The sequence below is a fragment of the Staurois parvus genome, unplaced genomic scaffold (assembly GCF_062004578.1).
Source record: "Staurois parvus isolate SC_StPar_1 unplaced genomic scaffold, SC_StPar_1.0 ptg000163l, whole genome shotgun sequence".
Taxonomy (NCBI): Eukaryota; Metazoa; Chordata; class Amphibia; order Anura; family Ranidae; genus Staurois; species Staurois parvus.
Window position 1 is genome coordinate 2056200 of NW_028317959.1, and position 23508 is coordinate 2079707.

A 23508-nucleotide genomic window follows, 5' to 3' on the forward strand; every position below is an offset into this window, starting at 1 on the left:
CGTCTATCAGTACCCATCATCAGTGTCACCTATCAGTGCCGCCTATCAGTGCTGCATATCAGTGCCGCCTATCCGTGACCCCTAATTAGTGCTGTCTATCAGTGCCGCCTATCCGTGCCACCTCATTAGTACTGCCTATCAGTGCCCTTTAGTGCTGCCTATCAGTGCCCATCAGTGCCGCCTATCAGTGCCCATCAGTGCCGCCTCATCAACGCAAATCAGTGAAGGAGAAAAAATACCTGTTTGAAAAATTTTATAAAAGAAACAAATAAACTTTTTTTTTTTTTCAAATTTTTTGCACATTTTTTAATTTATAGCGCAAAAAGTAAAGCGCCCAGTGGCGATTAAATACCACCAAAAGAAAGCTCTATTTGTGAGAAAAAAATGATCAAAATTTCATATGGGTACAATGTTGCATGACCGCGCAATTGTCAATCAAAGTGCGGCAGCGCTGAAAGCTGAAAATTGGCCTGGTAAGGAAGGGGGTATAAGTGCCTGGTAGGCAAGTGGTTAAATGTAAATAAATACATTAGGATGGAAGATCATTTGTAAAGTATGATGTGCTATTTGATAATGAGAAAATTAAAACTAGAACAGAAGAAAATGTTTTTTGCAAAGAGTCAGGTGTGCACTTTCATTCTCAAAACTGTATTGGGGACAAAGAGTTATTGGTTCCTCTGACTTTTTTTTTTTTATTACTCTGATGTTCATATATCTGGCACTTAAAAGTATATTAAAATCCTTGTAATTGCTTACCAGATGGTATTACAAGAACTAATACAATATGCATTCTGTTTTTGTATTGTATAAAACACAATTGCTTTTCCAAAAGAGATGCAGTTCTCAAATACTCTGAGTATTATGCCCAACTCCATTTCCCAAATTGAAGTTAAGGGTCTTTCTTATTCAACAGTGGTGAGAGGTCTGCTGGAATCCCAATCCATTCTGGAAGGAAAGCGGCTTCATATTTAAAAACGTTAAGAAAAGGAGAGTCGGGCAGTGTGTAGTTTGTTAAATAGATGGTTTCGCCACCTACCAGGTAGCCCAGCCAAATACCAAAGGTTCCTATAGTCATGATGGTGTGGTTACAATGTGCCAAGAGGGCAAAATCCCGATCTGGGAATCCTTCTTGACCATCTCCGCCAAAGTGAACATCTCCCAGTGAATTATCAATGTTCTCCTTACACCAGTCCATCCCATTACTGGTTACAATAAACAGCGGGTTTTCATACTTGTTTCTAAAATAGTCCATAGCTTTTTGCAAATATCCTTTGTCAGCAAGCACCCCTTTCCATGTGTTGGGCATAACATACACATAGTCTCCTCGGCGAACATGTACACCTACAAAAGAGACATTTTTCTTGTCACCACGCACATTGTTCAGATATGCATAAGACTCTTCTTTAATGAAGTCATGGAATGTAAATTCTCTGAGAATTTCATCTTTTATGTGGTGGTAAAATGTAAAAGAACATGGGTAGCCACTGAGATGAACATTATTTCCTTCAATATGTCGGTATTCATCAGACATCCAGTCATGAAGTCTGTAATTGCTCCATTTTATGCGCTTAGCTACATCCTGGTCAAGCACTGGCAGTCTTATCTTAAAGATCCTTGCTAGTTTATTTTGCATTCCTGGCAAGATGTAGGCTTGTCGGCCGTTCATCTTAGCTAGAGAGTATAGTGTAGCATACTCTCCCATTAAATTACCTAGGCGACCAATTGCATTGACAGTCCACATACCAGTCAATGGTTTTGGTTTTTCCACGGCTATTATCTCCTTAGTGGGCAGTTCCTCTGTTGTGGAAAGTGGTTTGCTTTTTTTCATAAGGTCCATAAACATATTGATGCTCAAGTTGCTAGTAAAAATGCTGGAAAACTTTATAATGACAAGGAAAATCACATTAACTCCTATGATCCAGAAGAGACATCTGTTTAGTTTGCCAGGGGACCTTGCTAGAGACAAAATAAGAAATAGTACACATTAACAAAAAACAAAACTTAATATGCATGTGAAAAGCAAAGTCTGCAGACATGGCAGGTAACCCCATTTAAAGTACATGTAAAGGAAATTAACAAGGAAGGAACCCTATGCCCCTTTAGCAAGAATGAAGTGTATAATAGAAGACTGAAAAGCTTTTGAGGAGTTTAAATACTGGTCATGTGGGCACAGTACTTGGCAAGGCTATGGGGGAACCGGAAAGTATGTAACATCACTGCTCTGTTCTATGCTGGGCTTCCTATTATAACAGTGGCAGCGGGTGGCAGTCTGCAGAGACTGTGTCCAGAGCCAGATTTAGACCTTGGGGAGGCCAGGGCAGATCAGATTCAGGGGGTCCCTCATACACAGAGTTGGTTTACATTCTCAATGACAGTCACACATTTTCAAAATGCATGACACAACATCATTCTGATGTCAAACATGCACACACAAATGCAGTCATAGGCTACTTTCCATAAGAGTGTAAGCTTTGTATGTGTGGTTCAATGAACTGCCAAAATTAGTTTTTAATAATGATACAATATACCAGTCCAGATTAAAAAAAAAAGTTTACAGATGATGGCAGGCAAAATATTACTTCCCAGGATATATTTAATAAAATAAAGTATTTTCATTATTATTTGTTTTATATTGTTTTAGATTATTTTTGTATAGGGGAGGACACTTTCTGTCAAGGTGACCCAGGGCAGTTGTCCCTTTAGCTCCCTTGTAAATATGGAACTGGCTGGGTTGACAATGCCCTGCTGATTTGTAATGCAGTTGGCGAGTGTTGCTATCCTAAATAGGTGTCAATAGACCGATAAACAAATTAATGAAATATTAAAGATTTCTTAATGTAAATTAAACAAGAAAAGTGATTTTAATATTAGCAGGGGCATGGGGAAACAGGCCTTTTTTGCTTTTTGTAAAATCTGTTTCTTGGAATTTGTTAAGGGACACAATGAGGGTTATTTACTAAAACTGGAGAGTGCAAAATCTGTTGCAAGCTACATAGAAACCAATCAGCTTCCAGGTTTTATTGCCGAAGCTTCATTGAACAAGTTGAAGTTAGAAGCTGATTGGCTAACATGCACTGCTTCACCAGACTCTGAGTGCACCATGCAAAGGACTTATGTCCTTTAATGAACTCTAAGACACTGATTCCAACCCCTTGATGCCGACATCACACAAATATGCTGCCTCACAGAACTGGGCTTTTTTCCGTGGGGCTGCATATTTGCGTACCTGTCTTTTTGCTGGGAGCACACAGCACAGCACGCTCCCAGTGCAAAGACCGGGGTGTCACTGAGAGCCCCGGGTCCTATTCTAATGATTGGGATCGGGGACTCCCGATTCCTGGTCACATGATCACTGTGATAGCCTCTGATTGGCTATCACAATGATCAGTCACTGTTTAGCCCGCCCCCTTGCTTTTTTTTCCCCTATGAATGGAGGAGAGAGATGGAGGTAATGGAGGAGAGAGATCCATTGTATCTCTCCAACCCCTGGCATAGAGAAAAAAAATGTTTGTTAAAAATAAATGAATACATATTAAAAAATTAAAGAAAAAATAAAGAAAAAATACCTAGATCAAGAATTTATCTAGTTTGGTGCCAGGGTAAGTGTTTTAGTCAGGTTCATAGGTCAAGGTAAAAATGTCAGGGTCAAAGGTTATGATTTGGTTTTTTTTTTAATTGGTACCAGTGTCAGTTAATGGCAGTGTGTTTTAGGTAAAAAAAACCCCCAAAAAAACAAAATGCGCACTATTGTTTCTGGGCTGTACTACAGGTACAAATAACATACACATATATGGTATCACTGCAATCGTCAAGAGGTGGAAAATGTATTTTGTGTTGTTCTTTGGTGGTAGGTTATGGCAGTAACAAGAAATACACATCTAAATTTAAAAAAAAATTTTTTTTTACTGTTTTGGGCCAGTTTTCCTTTGATAATAAAAAAAAAACAGTAAACATTGAGGTTAAACCATTTCTCTTCCAATCTCATTGGGTGGCCCTGTCTTATTACATTCCCTGAGACTGATTAGTTTATTCCCTATACTAAAATTACTATTAAGATACCTGTATTACGCTATCATATCCGCTCTCAAGTGTTTCTTTTCCAGGGATATGTTTTGTGTTTGTAATTGTTCTTCATACCTGAGGTCCTCCAGTCCCCTTTTTAACTTTGTTGCCCTTCTCTGGGCTCTCTCCAGTTCCCACACCTCCCTCCTGAGAATTGGTGATCAGAACTTTACAGCATACTCTAGATGTGGCCGAACCAGAGTTTTGTAAAGTGGCAGGATTATAGTTTTATATCTTGAGTAAATTCCCTTTTAATGCATTGCTTGCTGCAGCTCGGCATTGCATGCTACTACTGAGCCTGTTGTCTCCTACGACCCCCAGATCTTTTCCATTCTGGATTCCCCCAGAGGTTCTCCTCCTAGTGAGCAATTTGCTTTCATATTTTTAGCCCCCAAGTGCATTACATTTTTCAACATTAAACCTAATTTGCCATGTATTTGCCCACCCTCATTTAAAATTTCTATATCTTGTTGTGAAATTATTGCCCTATTTAGCTATGTATCATCAGCAAATACTGAGATTGAGCTCTTTATACCAACCTCTATATCATTTATGAATAAATTAAACAGAATTGGCCCCAGGGCAGAGCCTTGTGGTACCCCACTTACCACTTCAGTCCAGTCTGAGTACTCGCTATTTATCACCACTCGTTGGATGCATCCCTGCAACCAATTTTCTTTCCATGAACAAACCCTGTGGTCTATGCCCATAGATCTTAGTTTGTAAATTAAACGTTTATGTGGAACTGTATCGAAAGCTTTTGCAAAATCCAGATACAGCACATCCATCGCCCTTCCTTTAGATGGGTGCTCATTTCCCCATAGAATGTTAACAGATTTGTTTGGCAAGAACGACCTTTTGTAAATGCATGCTGATTACTACTAATTATACTGTTTTCTTCAGCAAATTCTTGGATATAGTCCATTATCATCCCCTCAATTAGTTTACATATTATTGATATTAGACTGACTGGTCTGTAATTCCCAGGTATATGTCTTTGCCCTTTTTTGAATAGTGATACCATGTTGGCCCTTCAGCAATCATTCACCTGTCTGAGTTCTTTACGGACTCTTGGGTGTAAGCCATCTGATCTGGGGATTTATTTGTGTTGAGATTGTCTAGTATTTTTTAGACATTGTCTTCTGTTAGCCACAAGGGTACATTCTGTGGTGTGTTACTAATGATACAGTCCTGTTTACTATACCCCTCCTTTTCCTTTGTATAAACTGAGGAGAAGAATGCATTCAATGCTATTAATATATTTTAAAACTTTCTTGGGATTCTTTTTACTCTCCTATGCTATATGTCTCTCATAGTCTATTTTAGCCATCCTGATTGCTCTCTTACACTTTCCTTATAATGTTGGAATTTTGACAATGACCCCTCTGCCTTATATTCCTTGAAGGCCATTCTTTTCTCCTTGATATGTCCTTTTACGTTACAGTTTAGCCACCCAGGTTTAACCTTCACTCTTATATTTATTGCCCAATGGAATACATTGGATAATACCTTTATTTAATCTGTTCCTAAAGTATTCCAAATGTTCAGTGTGTCTAGGATTTTGTCTCATTTAATTTCCTGTAGTATTGAGCATAGCTTAGAAAAGTTGGCTCTTTTGAAGTTTAGTGTTTTTGTTCTACCCTTGTGCCTCCTTATTTTTTGATTTACAGTTGCAAGAAAAAGTATGTGAACCCCTTGGGATTGCGTGGAGTTTTGCATGAATTGGGCATAAAATGTGCTCTGAACGTCATCTATGTCACAACAATAGAAGAACACGGTCTGCTGAACATAATACTACACAAACATTAGATGTTGCCATGGTTTAATTGCACATAACATGTAAACATTCATAGTGCAGGGAGGAAAAACTATGTGAACCTTTGGACTTAATAACTGGTTGACCCTCCTTTGGCAGCAATAACCTCAACCAAACGTTTCCTGTAGTTGCAGGTCAGACCTACACAACGATCTAAAGTAATTTTGGACCACTCCTCTTCACAAAACTGTTTCAGTGTAGCAATATTCTTGGGATGTCTGGTGTGAATCGCTCTCTTAAGGTCATGCCACAGCATTTAAATCGGGTTGAGGTCAGGACTCTGACTGGGCTACTCCAGAAGGCGTATTCTGTGCTGTTGCAGCCATTGTTTTGTTGAATTACTTGTATGCTTTGGGTCATTGTCCTGTTGCATCACCCATCCTCTGCGGAGCTTCAGTTGGCGGACAGATGGTCGTACGTTTTTCTGCAAAATGTCTTGATAAACTCTGGAATTCATTTTCCCATCAATGACAACAATCCGTCCAGGCCCTGAGGCAGCAGAGCAGCCCCAAACCATGATGCTCCCTCCGCCACGTTTTACAGTGGGGATGAGGTTTTGATGTTGGTAAACCCAAAACAAGTGTGTGTTTGTTAAGGGCAGGACAGCTGTCAGCAACACATCCAATATCATCACACTGATTGGAGTCAAGGTTGGCTCACTCCTGGCTCCAATTAGCTCTGGGAGAAGTCATTAAGCTAGGGCCTCACATACTTTTTCCTCCCTGCACTGTGAATGTTTACATGTTATGTGCAATTAAACCATGGCAACATCTAATGTTTGTGTAGTATTATGTTCAGCAGACTGTGTTCTTCTATTGTTGTGACTTAGATGACGTTCAGAGCACATTTTATGCCCAATTCATGCAAAACTCCACGCAATCCCAAGGGGTTCACATACTTTTTCTTGCAACTGTATGTTGAATATACACTGCTCAAAAAAATTAAAGAAACACTTTCTATTCAGAGTTTAGCATCAAGTCAATTAAACTCCTGGGATATTTATCTGGTCAGTTAAGTAGCAGAGGGGGTTGTTAAACAGTTTCATCAGCTTTTGTGTTAATAAAATTAACAACAGGTGCACTAGATGGGCAACAATGAGACGACCCCCAAAAAAGGAATGATTTTACAGGTGGAGTCCCCTGACATTTTTTTCCCTGCTCATCTTTTCTGACTGTTTTTCACTAGATTTACTTTTGGCTAAGGGTCAGTGTCTCTACTGGTAACATGAGGCCCTACAGAAGTTGCACAGGCAGTCCAATTCCTCCAGGATGGCACATCAATATATGCCATTGCCAGATGGTTTGCTGTGTCTCCCAGTACTGTCATGTACCTGGATAGTGAGCCTGACGTGAAGAGGCAGGCCTCCCATACAGCTCCAGTTCGAGGGCTACTGATAGTGGGACAGCAGCCGCAGGAGCACTGCGAGGTATGATTGCCTGTGATCAGTCCAGTGGTCTGAGTTTCAGCAGTAGCCAGCAGGCAGGCGAAGCAGCAGGACAGACTGATGGCAGAGAGCATGATCCGTATGCAGCTGCACTGAATGGATGGATCACTGGGGAGCAAGGTGGAAAATACAAGGTCAGATGGAAGGAAATAATGTAGTTGGGTCACAGGCCAGGTCAACAGCAGAGGTTCAGTCAGACAAGAGCAGGATGCAAAACAGTAATCCAAGACAAGCCAGAGGTCAGGGCAGGTAGCAGACAAGCAGAGGTCAGGAACAAGCTGGTTCAGTATCATGAGCCAAGCACAAGCATCAGGATACACATTCAGGAGCTAAAGACCAAACTGCAAAGAGGCATTACTGCTGCCAGTTTAAATAGCGCTTGCCACTATTTACATATATACATGCCATTTACTATATACATGCCATTTAAAACACCTGGAACAACTCATTGCAGCATCGCCATAAACTTGCCGAATTAAGTCAAACGTCTCTGGCAGATTTGCTCAGTTTCACACAGAATTTCACGTTTGCTTTTTGTTCTAACTTTGCTGTCCATGATGAAATAGCAGATGTGGTAAAGCACTTGGTCAGAATAGCACCAGTTGCACAGCTCCCAATGTATACAGGACAATGTCTTTTGGCACACTGACTAGTCCCTGTGACTGTGCGTGCAGCCTTGTGCTGCCATCTGTTGTCGTCTGACAAAACTAGTCTCAAAACTTTTTGATACAACCTAGTAGACTTGGAGAAACATCTACAGCAGGGTTTCTCAGCCAGGGCTTCAATGAACTCTAGGGTTCCCCCAGTGGTCGCTAGAGCAATAAGAGATTTCTGCTTTTCAGATGAATAACTGCTGACACCAATGATCTTTTTAGCTATCTGTAGGGGGGATTCTTCCCAATGACCACAAATGAAAGAAGAATTCTTCCCAAAGACGAAGAAACCTTTCCATGTTTGGAGATTATATTTATTTTTCTCCTTGTCCTCTGTGATAACTAGAGATGAGCGAATTTTTCAAAAATTCGATTCGGCTGATTCGGCGAATTCCAGTGTGAAATTCGATTCGATGCGAATTTCTTCGCTACGAAGATGACTTATAAAAAGGGTTTCTAGGCTTCAGAGAGCCTTTAAATTAGTGCAGAACACTGTACCTTTAATTTAAATGCCCTTGGAGATGAGGAAAGAGAAGGAGAAGGAGAAGGAGAAGGAGAAGGATGAGAAGAAGGAGAAGGATGAGAAGAAGGAGAAGGAGAAGGATGAGAAGAAGGAGAAGGAGAAGGATGAGAAGAAGGAGAAGGAGAAGGATGAGAAGAAGGAGAAGGATGAGAAGAAAGAGAAGGATGAGAAGGAGAAGGATGAGAAGAAGGAGAAGGAGAAGGATGAGAAGAAGGAGAAGGAGAAGGATGAGAAGAAGGAGAAGGATGAGAAGAAGGATGAGAAGAAGGAGAAGGATGAGAAGAAGGAGAAGGATGAGAAGAAGGATGAGAAGAAGGAGAAGGATGAGAAGAAGGAGAAGGAGAAGGATGAGAAGAAGAAGAAGGATGAGAAGAAGGAGAAGGATGAGAAGAAGGAGAAGGAGAAGGATGAGAAGAAGGAGAAGGAGAAGGATGAGAAGAAATAGAAGGATGAGAAGAAGGAGAAGGATGAGAAGAAGGAGAAGGAGAAGGATGAGAAGAAGGAGAAGGATGAGAAGAAGGAGAAGGATGAGAAGAAGGAGAAGGAGAAGGATGAGAAGAAGGAGAAGGATGAGAAGAAGGAGAAGGATGAGAAGACGGAGAAGGAGAAGGAGAAGCAGAAGGAGAAGGATGAGAAGAAGGAAAAGGAGAAGGATGAGAAGATGGAGAAGGAGAAGGATGAGAAGAAGGAGAAGGAGAAGGATGAGAAGAAGGAGAAGGAGAAGGATGAGAAGAAGGAGAAGGATGAGGAGAAGGAGAAGGATGAGAAGAAGGAGAAGGATGAGAAGAAGGAGAAGGAGAAGGATGAGAAGAAGGAGAAGGAGAAGGATGAGGAGAAGGAGAAGGATGAGAAGGAGAAGGATGAGAAGAAGGAGAAGGAGAAGGATGAGAAGAAGGAGAAGGAGAAGGATGAGGAGAAGGAGAAGGATGAGAAGAAGGAGAAGGATGAGAAGAAGGAGAAGGATGAGAAGAAGGAGAAGGAGAAGGATGAGAAGATGGAGAAGGAGAAGGATGAGAAGAAGGAGAAGGAGAAGGATGAGAAGAAGGAGAAGGAGAAGGATGAGAAGAAGGAGAAGGATGAGGAGAAGGAGAAGGATGAGAAGAAGGAGAAGGATGAGAAGAAGGAGAAGGAGAAGGATGAGAAGAAGGAGAAGGATGAGGAGAAGGAGAAGGATGAGAAGAAGGAGAAGGATGAGAAGAAGGAGAAGGATGAGAAGAAGGAGAAGGAGAAGGATGAGAAGAAGGAGAAGGATGAGAAGAAGGAGAAGGATGAGAAGGAGAAGGATGAGAAGACGGAGAAGGAGAAGGAGAAGCAGAAGGAGAAGGATGAGAAGAAGGAGAAGGAGAAGGATGAGAAGAAGGAGAAGGAGAAGGATGAGAAGAAGGAGAAGGAGAAGGATGAGAAGAAGGAGAAGGAGAAGGATGAGAAGAAGGAGAAGGAGAAGGATGAGAAGAAGGAGAAGGATGAGAAGAAGGAGAAGGATGAGAAGAAGGAGAAGGAGAAGGATGAGAAGAAGGAGAAGGATGAGGAGAAGGAGAAGGATGAGAAGAAGGAGAAGGATGAGAAGAAGGAGAAGGATGAGAAGAAGGAGAAGGAGAAGGATGAGAAGAAGGAGAAGGATGAGAAGAAGGAGAAGGATGAGAAGGAGAAGGATGAGAAGACGGAGAAGGAGAAGGAGAAGCAGAAGGAGAAGGATGAGAAGAAGGAGAAGGAGAAGGATGAGAAGAAGGAGAAGGAGAAGGATGAGAAGAAGGAGAAGGAGAAGGATGAGAAGAAGGAGAAGGAGAAGGATGAGAAGAAGGAGAAGGATGAGAAGAAGGAGAAGGAGAAGGATGAGAAGAAGGAGAAGGAGAAGGATGAGAAGAAGGAGAAGGAGAAGGATGAGAAGAAGGAGAAGGAGAAGGATGAGAAGAAGGAGAAGGATGAGAAGAAGGAGAAGGATGAGAAGAAGGATGAGAAGAAGGATGAGAAGAAGGATGAGAAGAAGGAGAAGGATGAGAAGAAGGACAGTTCTGTGACAGTTTCTCTCTATTTATGACAGTTCTGGGACATTCACTCCATACAGCTGTTTCAACCGCTGTATGGAGGGAATGTCATGGAACTGTCAGAAATAGACTATTAATGACAGTTCTGGGACTGTCCTTCCATGCAGCGGTTGAAACATTGTATGTATTTGTTTCCATAAATGGATCCATTTATGGAAACAAATACATACAATGTTTCAACCGCTGTATGGAAGGACAGTCCCAGAACTGTCATTAATAGTCTATTTCTGACAGTTCCATGACATTCCCTCCATACAGCGGTTGAAACAGCTGTATGGAGTGAATGTCCCAGAACTGTCAGAAATAGACTATTTCTGACAGTTCTGGGACTGTCCTTCCATACAGCTGTTGAAACATTGTATGTATTTGTTTCCATAAATGGATCCATTTATGGAAACAAATACATACAATGTTTCAACCGCTGTATGGAAGGACAGTCCCAGAACTGTCATTAATAGTCTATTTCTGACAGTTCCATGACATTCCCTCCATACAGCGGTTGAAACAGCTGTATGGAGTGATTGTCCCAGAACTGTCAGAAATAGTCTATTTCTGACAGTTCTGGGACATTCACTCCATACAGCTGTTTCAACCGCTGTATGGAGGGAATGTCATGTAACTGTCAGAGTCCCAGAACTGTCATTAATAGTCTATTTCTGACAGTTCTATGACATTCCCTCCATACAGCGGTTGAAACAGCTGTATGGAGTGAATGTCCCAGAACTGTCAGAAATAGACTATTTATGACAGTTCTGGGACATTCACTCCATACAGCGGTTGAAACATTGTATCTATTTTTTTCCATAAATGACATTCTGCAGATACACTTAGAGGAGCGCTGCAGATACACTTTTTGCCGGCTTGGAATTATTCTTATTTTCATCCTACTTCTTCTTTTTCTTCTTATGAGGATGAGGATGAGGATGAAGAAGAAGAAGTAGGATGAAAATAAGATTAATTCCAAGCCGGCAAAAAGTGTATCTGCAGCGCTCCTCTAAGTGTATTTGCAGAATGTCATTTATGGAAAAAAATAGATACAATGTTTCAACCGCTGTATGGAAGGACAGTCCCAGAACTGTCATAAATAGTCTATTTCTGACAGTTCTGGGACATTCACTCCATACAGCTGTTTCAACCGCTGTATGGAGGGAATGTCATGGAACTGTCAGAAATAGACTATTAATGACAGTTCTGGGACTCTGACAGTTACATGACATTCCCTCCATACAGCGGTTGAAACAGCTGTATGGAGTGAATGTCCCAGAACTGTCAGAAATAGACTATTTCTGACAGTTCTGGGACAATCACTCCATACAGCTGTTTCAACCGCTGTATGGAGGGAATGTCATGGAACTGTCAGAAATAGACTATTAATGACAGTTCTGGGACTGTCCTTCCATACAGCGGTTGAAACATTGTATGTATTTGTTTCCATAAATGGATCCATTTATGGAAACAAATACATACAATGGATCCATTTATGGAAACAAATACATACAATGTTTCAACCGCTGTATGGAAGGACAGTCCCAGAACTGTCATTAATAGTCTATTTCTGACAGTTCTATGACATTCCCTCCATACAGCGGTTGAAACAGCTGTATGGAGTGAATGTCCCAGAACTGTCAGAAATAGACTATTTATGACAGTTCTGGGACTGTCCTTCCATACAGCGGTTGAAACATTGTATCTATTTTTTTCCATAAATGACATTCTGCAAATACACTTAGAGGAGCGCTGCAGATACACTTTTTGCCGGCTTGGAATTAATCTTATTTTCATCCTACTTCTTCTTCTTCATCCTCATCCTCATAAGAAGAAAAAGAAGAAGTAGGATGAAAATAAGAATAATTCCAAGCCGGCAAAAAGTGTATCTGCAGCGCTCCTCTAAGTGTATCTGCAGAATGTCATTTATGGAAAAAAATAGATACAATGTTTCAACCGCTGTATGGAGTGAATGTCCCAGAACTGTCATAAATAGTCTATTTCTGACAGTTCTGGGACATTCACTCCATACAGCTGTTTCAACCGCTGTATGGAGGGAATGTCATAGAACTGTCAGAAATAGACTATTAATGACAGTTCTGGGACTGTCCTTCCATACAGCGGTTGAAACATTGTATCTATTTGTTTCCATAAATGGATCCATTTATGGAAACAAATAGATACAATGTTTCAACCGCTGTATGGAAGGACAGTCCCAGAACTGTCATTAATAGTCTATTTCTGACAGTTCTATGACATTCCCTCCATACAGCGGTTGAAACAGCTGTATGGAGTGAATGTCCCAGAACTGTCAGAAATAGACTATTTATGACAGTTCTGGGACATTCCCTCCATACAGCGGTTTCCGGCAAAAAGTGTATGTGCAGAGTTCCTCTATTCTGCAGATACACTTAGAGGAGCTCTGCAGATACACTTAGAGGAGCTCTGCACATACACTTTTTGCCGGCTTGGAATTATTCTTATTTTCATCCTACTTCTTCTTCTTCTTCTTCTTCTTCATCCTCATCCTCATCCTCTTCTTCTTCTGAGGATGAGGATGAGGATGAAGAAGAAGAAGTAGGATGAAAATAAGATTAATTCCAAGCCGGCAAAAAGTGTATGTGCAGAGCTCCTCTAAGTGTATCTGCAGAGCTCCTCTAAGTGTATCTGCAGAATAGAGGAACTCTGCACATACACTTTTTGCCGGCTTGCAATTATTCTTATTTTCATCCTACTTCTTCTTCTTCTTCTTCTTCTTCATCCTCTTCTTCTTCTTCTGAGGATGAGGATAAAGAAGAAGAAGAAGAAGAAGTAGGATGAAAATAAGATTAATTCCAAACAGGCAAAAAGTGTATGTGCAGAGCTCCTCTAAGTGTATCTGCAGAATAGAGGAACTCTGCACATACACTTTTTGCCGGCTTGGAATTATTCTTATTTTCATCCTACTGCTTCTTCTTCATCCTCATCCTCATCCTCAGAAGAAGAGGATGAGGATGAGGATGAGGATGAAGAAGAAGAAGAAGAAGAAGAAGTAGGATGAAAAGAAGAATAATTCCAAGCCGGCAAAAAGTGTATGTGCAGAGTTCCTCATTTTTCTGACAGTTCTCTCACAGCTTCTTCACATGTACAGCGGTTGAAACATCTGTATCCTAAATGGAAACTAATAGATACAAATTGTATCTATTAGTTTCCATTTAGGATACAGATGTTTCAACCGCTGTACATGTGAAGAAGCTGTGAGAGAACTGTCAGAAATAGAGGAACTCTGCACATACACTTTTTGCCGGCTTGGAATTATTCTTCTTTTCATCCTACTTCTTCTTCTTCTTCTTCATCCTCATCCTCTTCTTCTGAGGATGAAGATGAAGAAGAAGAAGAAGTAGGATGAAAAGAAGAATAATTCCAAGCCGGCAAAAAGTGTATGTGCAGAGTTCCTCTATTTCTGACAGTTCTCTCACAGCTTCTTCACATGAACAGTGGTTGAAACATCTGTATCCTAAATGTAAACTAATAGATACAATGTTTCAACCGCTAAACATGTGTTCCTTCTGTCAGAGAACTGTCAGAAATAGCGGAGCTCACTGCAGGGACACTTTTGCCGGCTGATCGGGAAATGTTCGATTCGCGCACCCGAAGTAGGCAAAATTTCGGTTTCGCCGCGAATCGAATATTTCCTGAAATTCGACTCGAATTCCGGTTCGCCTGGTTCGATTCGCTCATCTCTAGTGATGACCTCAGGATGAATAGCTCTACACTGAGTTCACTATACGAACCACTGATGTATTTATACATGTTGATCATATTCCCCCTTAATCTCCTCTTCTCAAGTGAGAACAAATTCAGTTCCTCTAAAAGCTGAGCTCCTCCATACCTCTTATCAGTTCAGTTGCCCTTCTCTGTACATTCTCCAGTTCCCCAATGTTCTTTTTGTGAATTGGTACCCAAAACTGAACTGCATATTCCAGATGAGGTTTTACTAATGATTTGCACAGGGGTAATATGATATCTCTCTCTCCGGAGTCTATACCTCTTTTAATACAAGAGAGGATTTTGCTCGCTTTAGAACCTGCAGCTTGTTATTGCATGCCATTATTAAGCTTGTGATCTACCAGGACCCCCAGATCCATATCCACCATTGATTCCCCCAGTTGTACCCCCCCAGTATGTATGATGCATGCATATTCTTAGCCCCCAAATGCAGAACCTTACATTTATCAACATTAAACCTCATTTGCCACATAGTTGCCCAATAAACAGTGCATTGAGGTCAGCTTGTAAGTTGGAGACATCCTGTAAGGACATTATTCCACTGCACAGCTTGGTGTCATCTGCAAAGACTGGATTCTTAATTCCAGACCCTATATTGTTTATCAATATATTAAAAAGTAAGGGTCCCAACACTGAACCTTGGGGTACACCACGAGATCATTCCGAGTATGAATCATTAACCACTACTCTCTGAATACGATTGTTTATTTATTTATGGTATTTATATAGCGCTGTCAATTTACACAGCGCTTTACATATATATATTGTACATTTACATCAGTCCCTATTCCTCAAGGGGTATACAATCTAAAGTCCCTAATTCACATTCATATATTAGGGCCAATTTAGACAGGAGCCAATTAACCTACCAGCATGTCTTTGGAATGTGGGAGGAAACCGGAGTACCCAGAGGAAACCGACACAAGCACAGGGAGAACATAAAAGCTCCAGGCAGGAGGCGCCATGGTTGGGAATCAAACCCATGACCCATTTACTGCAAAGCAGACATGCTAACCACTAAGCCACTGTGCCGCCCCGGTTTAGCTAGTTTTCTATCCATTTACATATAGATTTTTCCAAGCCAGTAGACTTTACCTTACACATTAGCCATGTGTGGGGAACTGTGTCAAACGCTTTTGCAAAATCCAAGTATATCACGTCCACCGCTACCCCAAGGTTTCTCTCACCTCCTCATAAAAAGAAATCAGATTTGTCTGACAACTTCTGTCTTTCATGAATCCATGCTGTCTGTTGCTTAAAATATTTGTTTCCAGCAAGAATGTGGTCTTTTATTAAACTCTCCAGTATCTTCCCAACTATAGAAGTTAAACTAACAGGTCTATAATTACTTGTAAAGATTTTGACCCCTTTTTAAATATTGGCACTACGTTGGCTTTACGCCAATCCAGTGGTACTATGCCAGTCATTAAAGAGTCCCTAAAAATGAGAAACAATGGCTTTTTGTTAAAAGGTTGCGAAAGGCTTATCTACACAATCACTAATTTTATAATGCTAATCCATGCTCATCCACTGCATCCTGGAATTAGATCATTGATTGTCAGAATGCAAATTGGGTGCAAAAAAGTGCATACAAAGATGTCAAATTGCTTAAAGCAATATTCAACATAAAAACAAACATTTATTCTATTGCAGATTATTAGACGTTATAGCATGCCTTTGTTTTCTTTGTTATGCTTTCTTTCCTTTATTTTCACCTGGTGATCTGGCCAGTAAGTCTGCTGTACTTCAACAGAACAAGCTGTTCTGCAGATGTAGAAGTTAGAAAATTGAGACAAAGAAGATGGCTCCAGTGCACATGTAGATCCAGCCCCAAACTTTTGTATGTAGATTTCATCTGAAGTGTAATTCTCCAGCACAGATAAATATCACGGCAACAAACTGGAACAGCATTTGTTCCATCATAAAATCTGAGTCTCTAATTGGATCAGGAGCTGAGGTAATAGTGTCTGAATGACATCAGCCTAAAGTCAATCCAATTTTCATGCAACAGAATAAAAAAATATTGTACAGTCTGATCATGAGTGTAAAAAAGACAAGATTACTTTGTATACACATATATTTGTACTCCCCTAGGAACTGTAATTGTGAACATTAGGTAAAAATAGGTGTAAAAGGTGAAAATAAAGGAAAGAAAGCCTACAAAAAAAAAACCAAAGCAGCTAGGGCGGTATTTAATATTGATTGGATCCTGGGCAAACATTTTCTTGCCCCCCCCCCCATGAAAGTTTGCTCTCCACCCCAACATCCCAAAAAACAAACACCAAAGATGTCCCTGAATGCAACCATCACACCTAAGAAGTGGTAAGATACCATATAACAAATGTTTGCTTTTGGGTTTAATACTGTTTAAATATAATCCAATATCCTATAAAGAGTGATGCATTTATTTGAATATTTACCTTTTCTATTCATGCAGAGGATATGTTGTGATTGATCAAGGTGGTCGGACATTTATTGTGGAGAGGTTAAAAGAAAATTATTGGCTTAATATTGATTTTTAAGGAGATTGTTTTGGAACTTGCAAATATCATATGTTAACATTGCATTTGGTAAGAACTGCTTTAAAGGATAAGTTCACCTTTTAGACAAAAATAATAAATGCACATTTTTTGGCAGGTAAAAAAAAAAATGTGCATTTATTATTTTTGTCCAAAGGAGCCTGGAAAGCATTGATCAGTAGATCGCTGATGTCATGTAGGTCTCCTGCAGACCTGTCAGAATACCTCGTTGCCCGTTACGGGATTTATGAGCAAGTAGATATTCTGACAGGAAGCTTCAATGAACAACCATGCCACTCCACAGTGCCATGGTAGTTCAATGAAAACTACAAGTCCACAGCCGCTAAGGCTTGCAGGTTATTCATTCACAGTAGTCTGTGAATGAATGACACGACCGTGTGGGCGGAGCCCCGCACAGCTGCGCTGTTTTTAAATTTGACAGATAGTATGGGGAGACTGTCTCTACAACCTCTCCTAACCAGTGAAAGCACCTGACACTCATTTGTGTATCACACATTTGAAATCAAATATACATATAAAAAAACTGTGAAGCACTCGGAAAAAAAGCTAAAATAATACAATATCATGCCACATAATAAAATATAAAATAAATCAAATTCCACTCCAGAACTAATTCCTCCAAACAGTATTCCATCCTAGTGTAGTAGACCACTTTATGTAATGTAACTTGCAGAAAAATTGTATCTTCATCCAAATACATGAGTTTGCACCGCCACCTTCGTATAAATGTGCAATGCAACTGCTTACCAGAAGATGAGATCTCTCAAATTAAAGGAGGTCAAATGCATTCATTACATAAGGACCCCATACATTGCTTTATCAAGTGGCACCTTCTGCAATCTTCCTCCAACAATCTCAGCCGATTTACGCAATGATCACCAAATATAACAGATACCCACATGGAAGAAAAATATATTTGAAATAGAGTTTAAAAATTGTCTTCCCAAATATATTGCCATATATTTATATATTTAAATGCTACAATTGTGGCCATAGTCGATTATTTAAATATATATATATATATATATATACACACATACACACACTGCATGTTGAAATGCGTTTTTATTACAAAATATATGAAAAATATTTTCAAAAATATATTTCAAATATACTGTATGTCTTTAAAAATACAAATCTACATTTTTGAAATGCATTTACAAATATATGCAAAAATGACTTTTTATATGTTAAAAAATCTGAAGAATATATTTAATATATTTTTAAAAATATATTTTGTGTAAAATATATTCTTCAGATTTTTTTAACATAAAAAAGTCATTTTAACATATATTTTTACATATATTTGTAAATGCATTCCAAAAATGTAGATTTGTATTTTTAAAGACATACAGTATACTGTATTTGTAATTTATTTTTAAAAATATTTTTCATATATTTTTTATTTATATATTTATTGAAATATATTTTGAAATATATTGAATATGGCCAAAATTGTAGCATTTCAAATATATAGCAGTATATTTGGGAAGAATATTTTTAAAATATATTTCAAATATATTTTTCCTCCATATGGGTATCCCCGAGGAAGTCCTGCCTGGGGATACAATGTGTTAGATGCATGGCCCCATCTTACGCTGGCCATACATTATACAATTATCTGCAGATTTTCTGCCCAATTTCCTTTAGATTTACCTTCAACTATGTAGTGCAAGGGCCTGCCTAATTGGATACAACTGAAAGTGTTGTTTAGGTTTGTCCTCCTATTATATGGTTTTTGGTAAATCTAAACCAAAAATCTGCAGATAATTGTATAATGTATGGCCAGCCTTAGACATCATCATGTTGTAGCGGAGAGGTTCAGCTGGAGGAGTGTTACATATAGCAGTACTCTTACATGCTTGTGTTACAAGCTTGTGTTTGTTAGTATATTTTTATACTGTAGGGAAAATAAATCACTGATTATTTATGGGTATCATATCACTTAGATCTGGTCTGTTTATGATTATCACTGTTATATGAGGAAATTTGCTGAACCTTGTGTAAATCAGCTTAGATGGTTGGAGGAGCATTTCTGCAATGCTCCTCCAACCATTTCAGCTGATTAAAGGAGGTCAAATGCACTCATTACATAAGGACTCCATGTATTACTTAATCAAGTGACATCTTCTGCAGATGTCACTTGATCAAGCAATACATGGGGTCCTTATGTAATGAGTGCATTTGACCTCCTTTAATTTGAGAGCAGTTGGTGAGCAGTTGCATTGTATGTTAGGATCACTTGGTGAAACACATGATTGTGGATGAATATAAAATTTTTCTTCAATTTACATAGTGCCACTGCTTGGGGGAATTTGTTCTGAAGTGCAGTTTTATTTATTTTATATTTTATTATGTGGCATGATATAAATAAAATAGTAAAATTATGCTCCAGAACGTATACCCCCCAAACACATATTCCACCATGGTGTATTAATTAAAGTAGTCCACTGTCTATATTGCAGAAAATGTTTTGATGCACCCCCCCCCTGTAATTCTGCATTGTAGCAGGGGTTAATAGAGCTGTAGGCACTGTCACACTCTCATTAGGAGTGCCGATTATGCCCACCCTTTCCGCCCGGCTCCTCCATTCATAGAATCCATACTACAGCTTCTATGAATGGAGCAGCTGGGCGGAAAGGGTGTTCATAGTCAGCACTCCTAATTAGACCCCTTTGAAAGCTCCCACAGTTCTATTAACCCATGATGCACCGGAAGATTATGGTGGGTGGGGGGTCATCGAGGAGGAGGAAGATTTTAGCGAATGGGGGACACAGCAGCACAAGGGACACATCACAGTGACAGTAAATTATGTCCTTTATGCTGAATTTTGTATTTTTTATTTTAACTACACTCAGGCTTTAAGTAGAAGGGGAAGCTAAGCCTCCATCTGGAAAACTTTCTAGGTAACAGAATTTGGGGAAAAACCCTATTAGGGTTATTCTTTATTTACTACTTTTAATCATTATAAAGTAAAGGGTCTATATAATAAGAAGTGGAAGAGAGACTTAGGAAAATTAACCACTTTCTGCCCACACACAGTACATCTACCCCCTGGGCACCCTGTGTGCCGCAGCCCTAACCACTGTTTCAACGAGATACAGTGGATTACAGTTCCCACTCTCTTTGAGTGACCAGGGGATGACCACAATGATCACAATGTCAACAAAGCTGTTATGAATTAATTCCATTCATAACAGCTGTGTTTCCTATAGTGATGCTGTAATTGGTCCACAATTATCACATGGTACCTGGGCCAATTACACCACCCTGTACCATGTGATAGCCATGGGCCAATCACAGCATCACTAGAGTAAGCACACTAGTTATGAATGAAATTCATTCATGAGAGTTCAAAGGACTTCTGTTACAGTGATCATCAAAAATATCCCTGATCATCCCCAAGAGTAGTACAGTGTTACTATGGGGACACTGAAATACTCTGATGAAAGTGTGTAAGAAGAAATTGTAAACAGACCAGTCATGTGATGATGCTTTTCTGCACTGGTAACAGCAAAAAAATTGTGAAAAAAAAATATTTAATTTCTTAATGTTCCCCAAAATTTTGGCAAACAAATTACAACTTCAGAAAACTTGCCATGCCTCTTAGCAAATATCTCAGATTGTCTACTTTCCAAGAGGGGGTCAATTGGGGGCTATATGTACTGTTCTACTATTTTAGGACCTCAAGAAATGAGACCATCAGTACATCAGAATTGATTAGTTTTCAAATATATACAGTTTATATACCATAGTTTGTAGACACTACAAATTTCGCACAAACCAGTTAATATACACTTATTGGGATAATTTTTAGCAGAGCAATACAAAGCAGCATGTCTACATAGTAAAACACACACAGCACACTATGTAAAACACAACATAGCACACAGTTAACAGTTGATCGCCCCTGATGTTAACCCCTTCCTGCCCAGTGTCATTAGTACAGTAACAGAGCTTTTAATTAGCACTGATCACTGTATTAGTGTCACTGGGGATGTCACTGGCAGTTATTCAGTTTCCACCCAGTGTCAGAATCCCTGCCGCAGTCCCTCAATAAGTCGCTGATCACTGCCATTACTAGTAAAAAAAAAAATTCCACTATATATATCCCCATTTGTAGACACTATAACTATAGCTATAGTTCACATAAACCAATTAATTTACACATATTAGGATTTTTTTTTAGCAAAGACATGTAGAAGAATACATTTTGGTCTAAATTTATGAAGAAATTTGATTTTATTGGATGTTTTACAACAAAATATGAAGAAAATATGGGGGGGGGTTTGTCAAAAAAATGTCATGAAGGGTCTAGGAGTCACAGTGGCTCCCGAGCAACAGTTTGGGGATATAAAAGAACACAATAATACTGAATAATAATAGTAATAATATTATTAATAATACCAATAACCATTATAATAATAATGTAATACATTCTTTTTTCACAAACGTCAACAAATTAACTTTGGCAGATGGCAATGTCATAGATCTAAGGCTTCATTCACACTGGCAATAAAAAAACCTGAGGACATTTCTATATCATATTACTGCATGTAATAATGTTTTGCAAGTATCATTCAAGAGTGTTTACCTGCATTTAGCTGCATTTAGAGTAAATAGAATTCTGTATTTCTGTGGTCTGATTACATGTGTGTAAACGCTGCTAAATCTGCTTTAAAGAACATCACAATGCTGGAAAAAGTGATCATAGCAACATAAAAAAATGTATGTACTTCCCAAATAATTTATCCTGCATTTAGAAGAGCTAAATGCAGGAGTTCCAGTGTGAATGTAGCGTAAAATTTGGAATAGGTAGTCATGCATATGTACTCACCTATATTACCAGGCTGCCACTTCATGTCTCTCTTGTGTGTGTGACTTTCACTGTGCAACCTGGTTTCTCCAGAATAAATCTGGGACAGGTAAACTAAACCTTGAGAGATAGTGTCATTCTGGGTGTGGCACCCTTTATCCTGCTTGTATTCATGATCTAAATTAGCATAACAAGAATGGAAGATTTGTCTTAAGGTTTATTCACCTTGCTATCCATCCTTGTTGTCCATCTTGTTTGATTCGGAAGAGATATAACTGAATTCAAGCCAATATAAATGACACAGCAGAGAAACATGAAAGCTGAAAGCCTCAAAAGGCACTTAGGGAACCATCCTCATGGCCGGACTGAGACTGCTTATGTAATTTATAGGGTGGTGACATAGGTAGGCATGAGCTGATCTTCTTCAGGATTAGGGCTCAGGTGTGTTCAGATCCTAGTTTGACCTGTGTATAGCGCAAACCCCAGACTGGTCCTGATGTTTGTCTCAGCTTGGCACACAGACGTTTCTCAGTTTCTCGACTCAATAACCAGGTAGAAGTCTTTTTTTTTAGGTTTATTGGTTGAAGAACTGGGATGGGAAACCGAGTGTGCCTTGGGATACTCCAGAAATAGTGCATCTTAAACTGAAGACACTCTCTAAAAGGATTTACTTCTTCAAAGTAGGCCTCTCGTATAAGACAATGTAAACATACTGCTTCAGGGGGATCCCATAATGGAAACAGCCCTGAGCCAGGAAACTCTGGAACAGTCTCTCACAAAAAGGAGGTTACACAGCAACAGTATTTCTCTCAGGCCTTTAATCACGGTGTCCCTATATATGTAGATGCCCCATTCAAGTAACAGTAGTCAGACCCTGTACCGTGAGCCTCATGGCCAGATCCTCTGCAGAGTTTACTCCAGACTGTTACATAGTTAGTCTGGCTGAAAAAAGACAAAAGTACATCCACTTCAACGATAACAAAAAAAAAAAAAGTTATAATCCTATACCCACAGTTGATCCAGAGAAAGGCAAAAAAAACCCCCCAGCAAAGCAAAATCCAATTTGCTCCTGCTGTGAAAAAAAAAATTCCTTCCTGATCCCCTGAGAGGCAATCGGATATTCCCTGGATCAACTTTACCTGTAAATGTTAATATCCAGTTATATTCTGTGTATCTAAGAAAAAATCCAGGCCTTTTTTGAAGCAATCCACTGAGCTGGCCAGAACCACCTCTTGAGAGAGTCCATTCCACATTTTCACAGGTCTCACTGTGAAGAAACCTTTCCGTATTTGGAGATTAAATTCCTTTTCCTCCAGACATAAAGAGTGCCCCCCTGTTCTAGCTTTAGTATTCACCCCCCCCCCCCCCCAGTACTCCCTGAGCTGGGGCTGTGTTGAATCACTTGCAGGCTTCTATTGGAGGGCAGAATCTGTATCCACCAAGCAGAAGATCCTGCTGTTCTATGCCCCAGACTGTTTATACACACCCCTGACCCCTGCTGGTCATCTTCCTGGCCAGGAATTTAGGCTGCATTCATATTTAGGTTGCTAAGGCTGGCCATACACTATACAATTTTCTTTAGAAAACTCCTTTAGATTTACCAAAAACTATATAATATGAGGTCAAACCTAAACAACACTTTCAATTGTATCCAATTAAGCAGGCCCTTGCACTGCACAGTTGAAGGTAAGTCTAAAGAATATTGGGCAGAAATTGGACTGAAAATTGTATAGTGTATGGCCAGCCTTAACTGATTACTCTACAGCTATGTTCTGGAACTACCCAGAGAGTTCTAGCATGCAGGGAGGAACAATCAACTTGCAACCTGTGAAACCCATAACAGCCTAAAGTAATCA

At 39.5% G+C, this 23508-nt stretch overlaps 1 protein-coding gene across 1 annotated transcript; it reads right to left on the minus strand.

Moving 5' to 3' along the window:
- Window positions 1–187: 187 nt before the first annotated feature.
- On the minus strand, window positions 188–21738 carry LOC149462996 (galactoside alpha-(1,2)-fucosyltransferase 2-like). The gene is made up of 2 exons (XM_089676090.1): window positions 21674–21738; window positions 188–1956 (listed from the first exon to the last, which is right to left on the minus strand). The coding sequence occupies exons 1-2, from the start codon at window positions 21696–21698 to the stop codon at window positions 890–892; spliced, it is 1092 nt and encodes a 363-aa protein (XP_089532216.1). The 5' UTR covers window positions 21699–21738; the 3' UTR covers window positions 188–889.
- Between the last annotated feature and the right edge of the window lie 1770 nt (window positions 21739–23508).

Excerpts from the sequence above, each read along its gene's own strand:
- LOC149462996 (XM_089676090.1), bottom strand. The coding sequence starts at position 21,698 with ATGAAGTGGCAGCCTGGTAATATAG. Across the intron at positions 1,957-21,673 it reads GTGGCAGCCTGGTAATATAG|CAAGGTCCCCTGGCAAACTA; the intron begins GTGAGTACATAT and ends TTTTGTCTCTAG.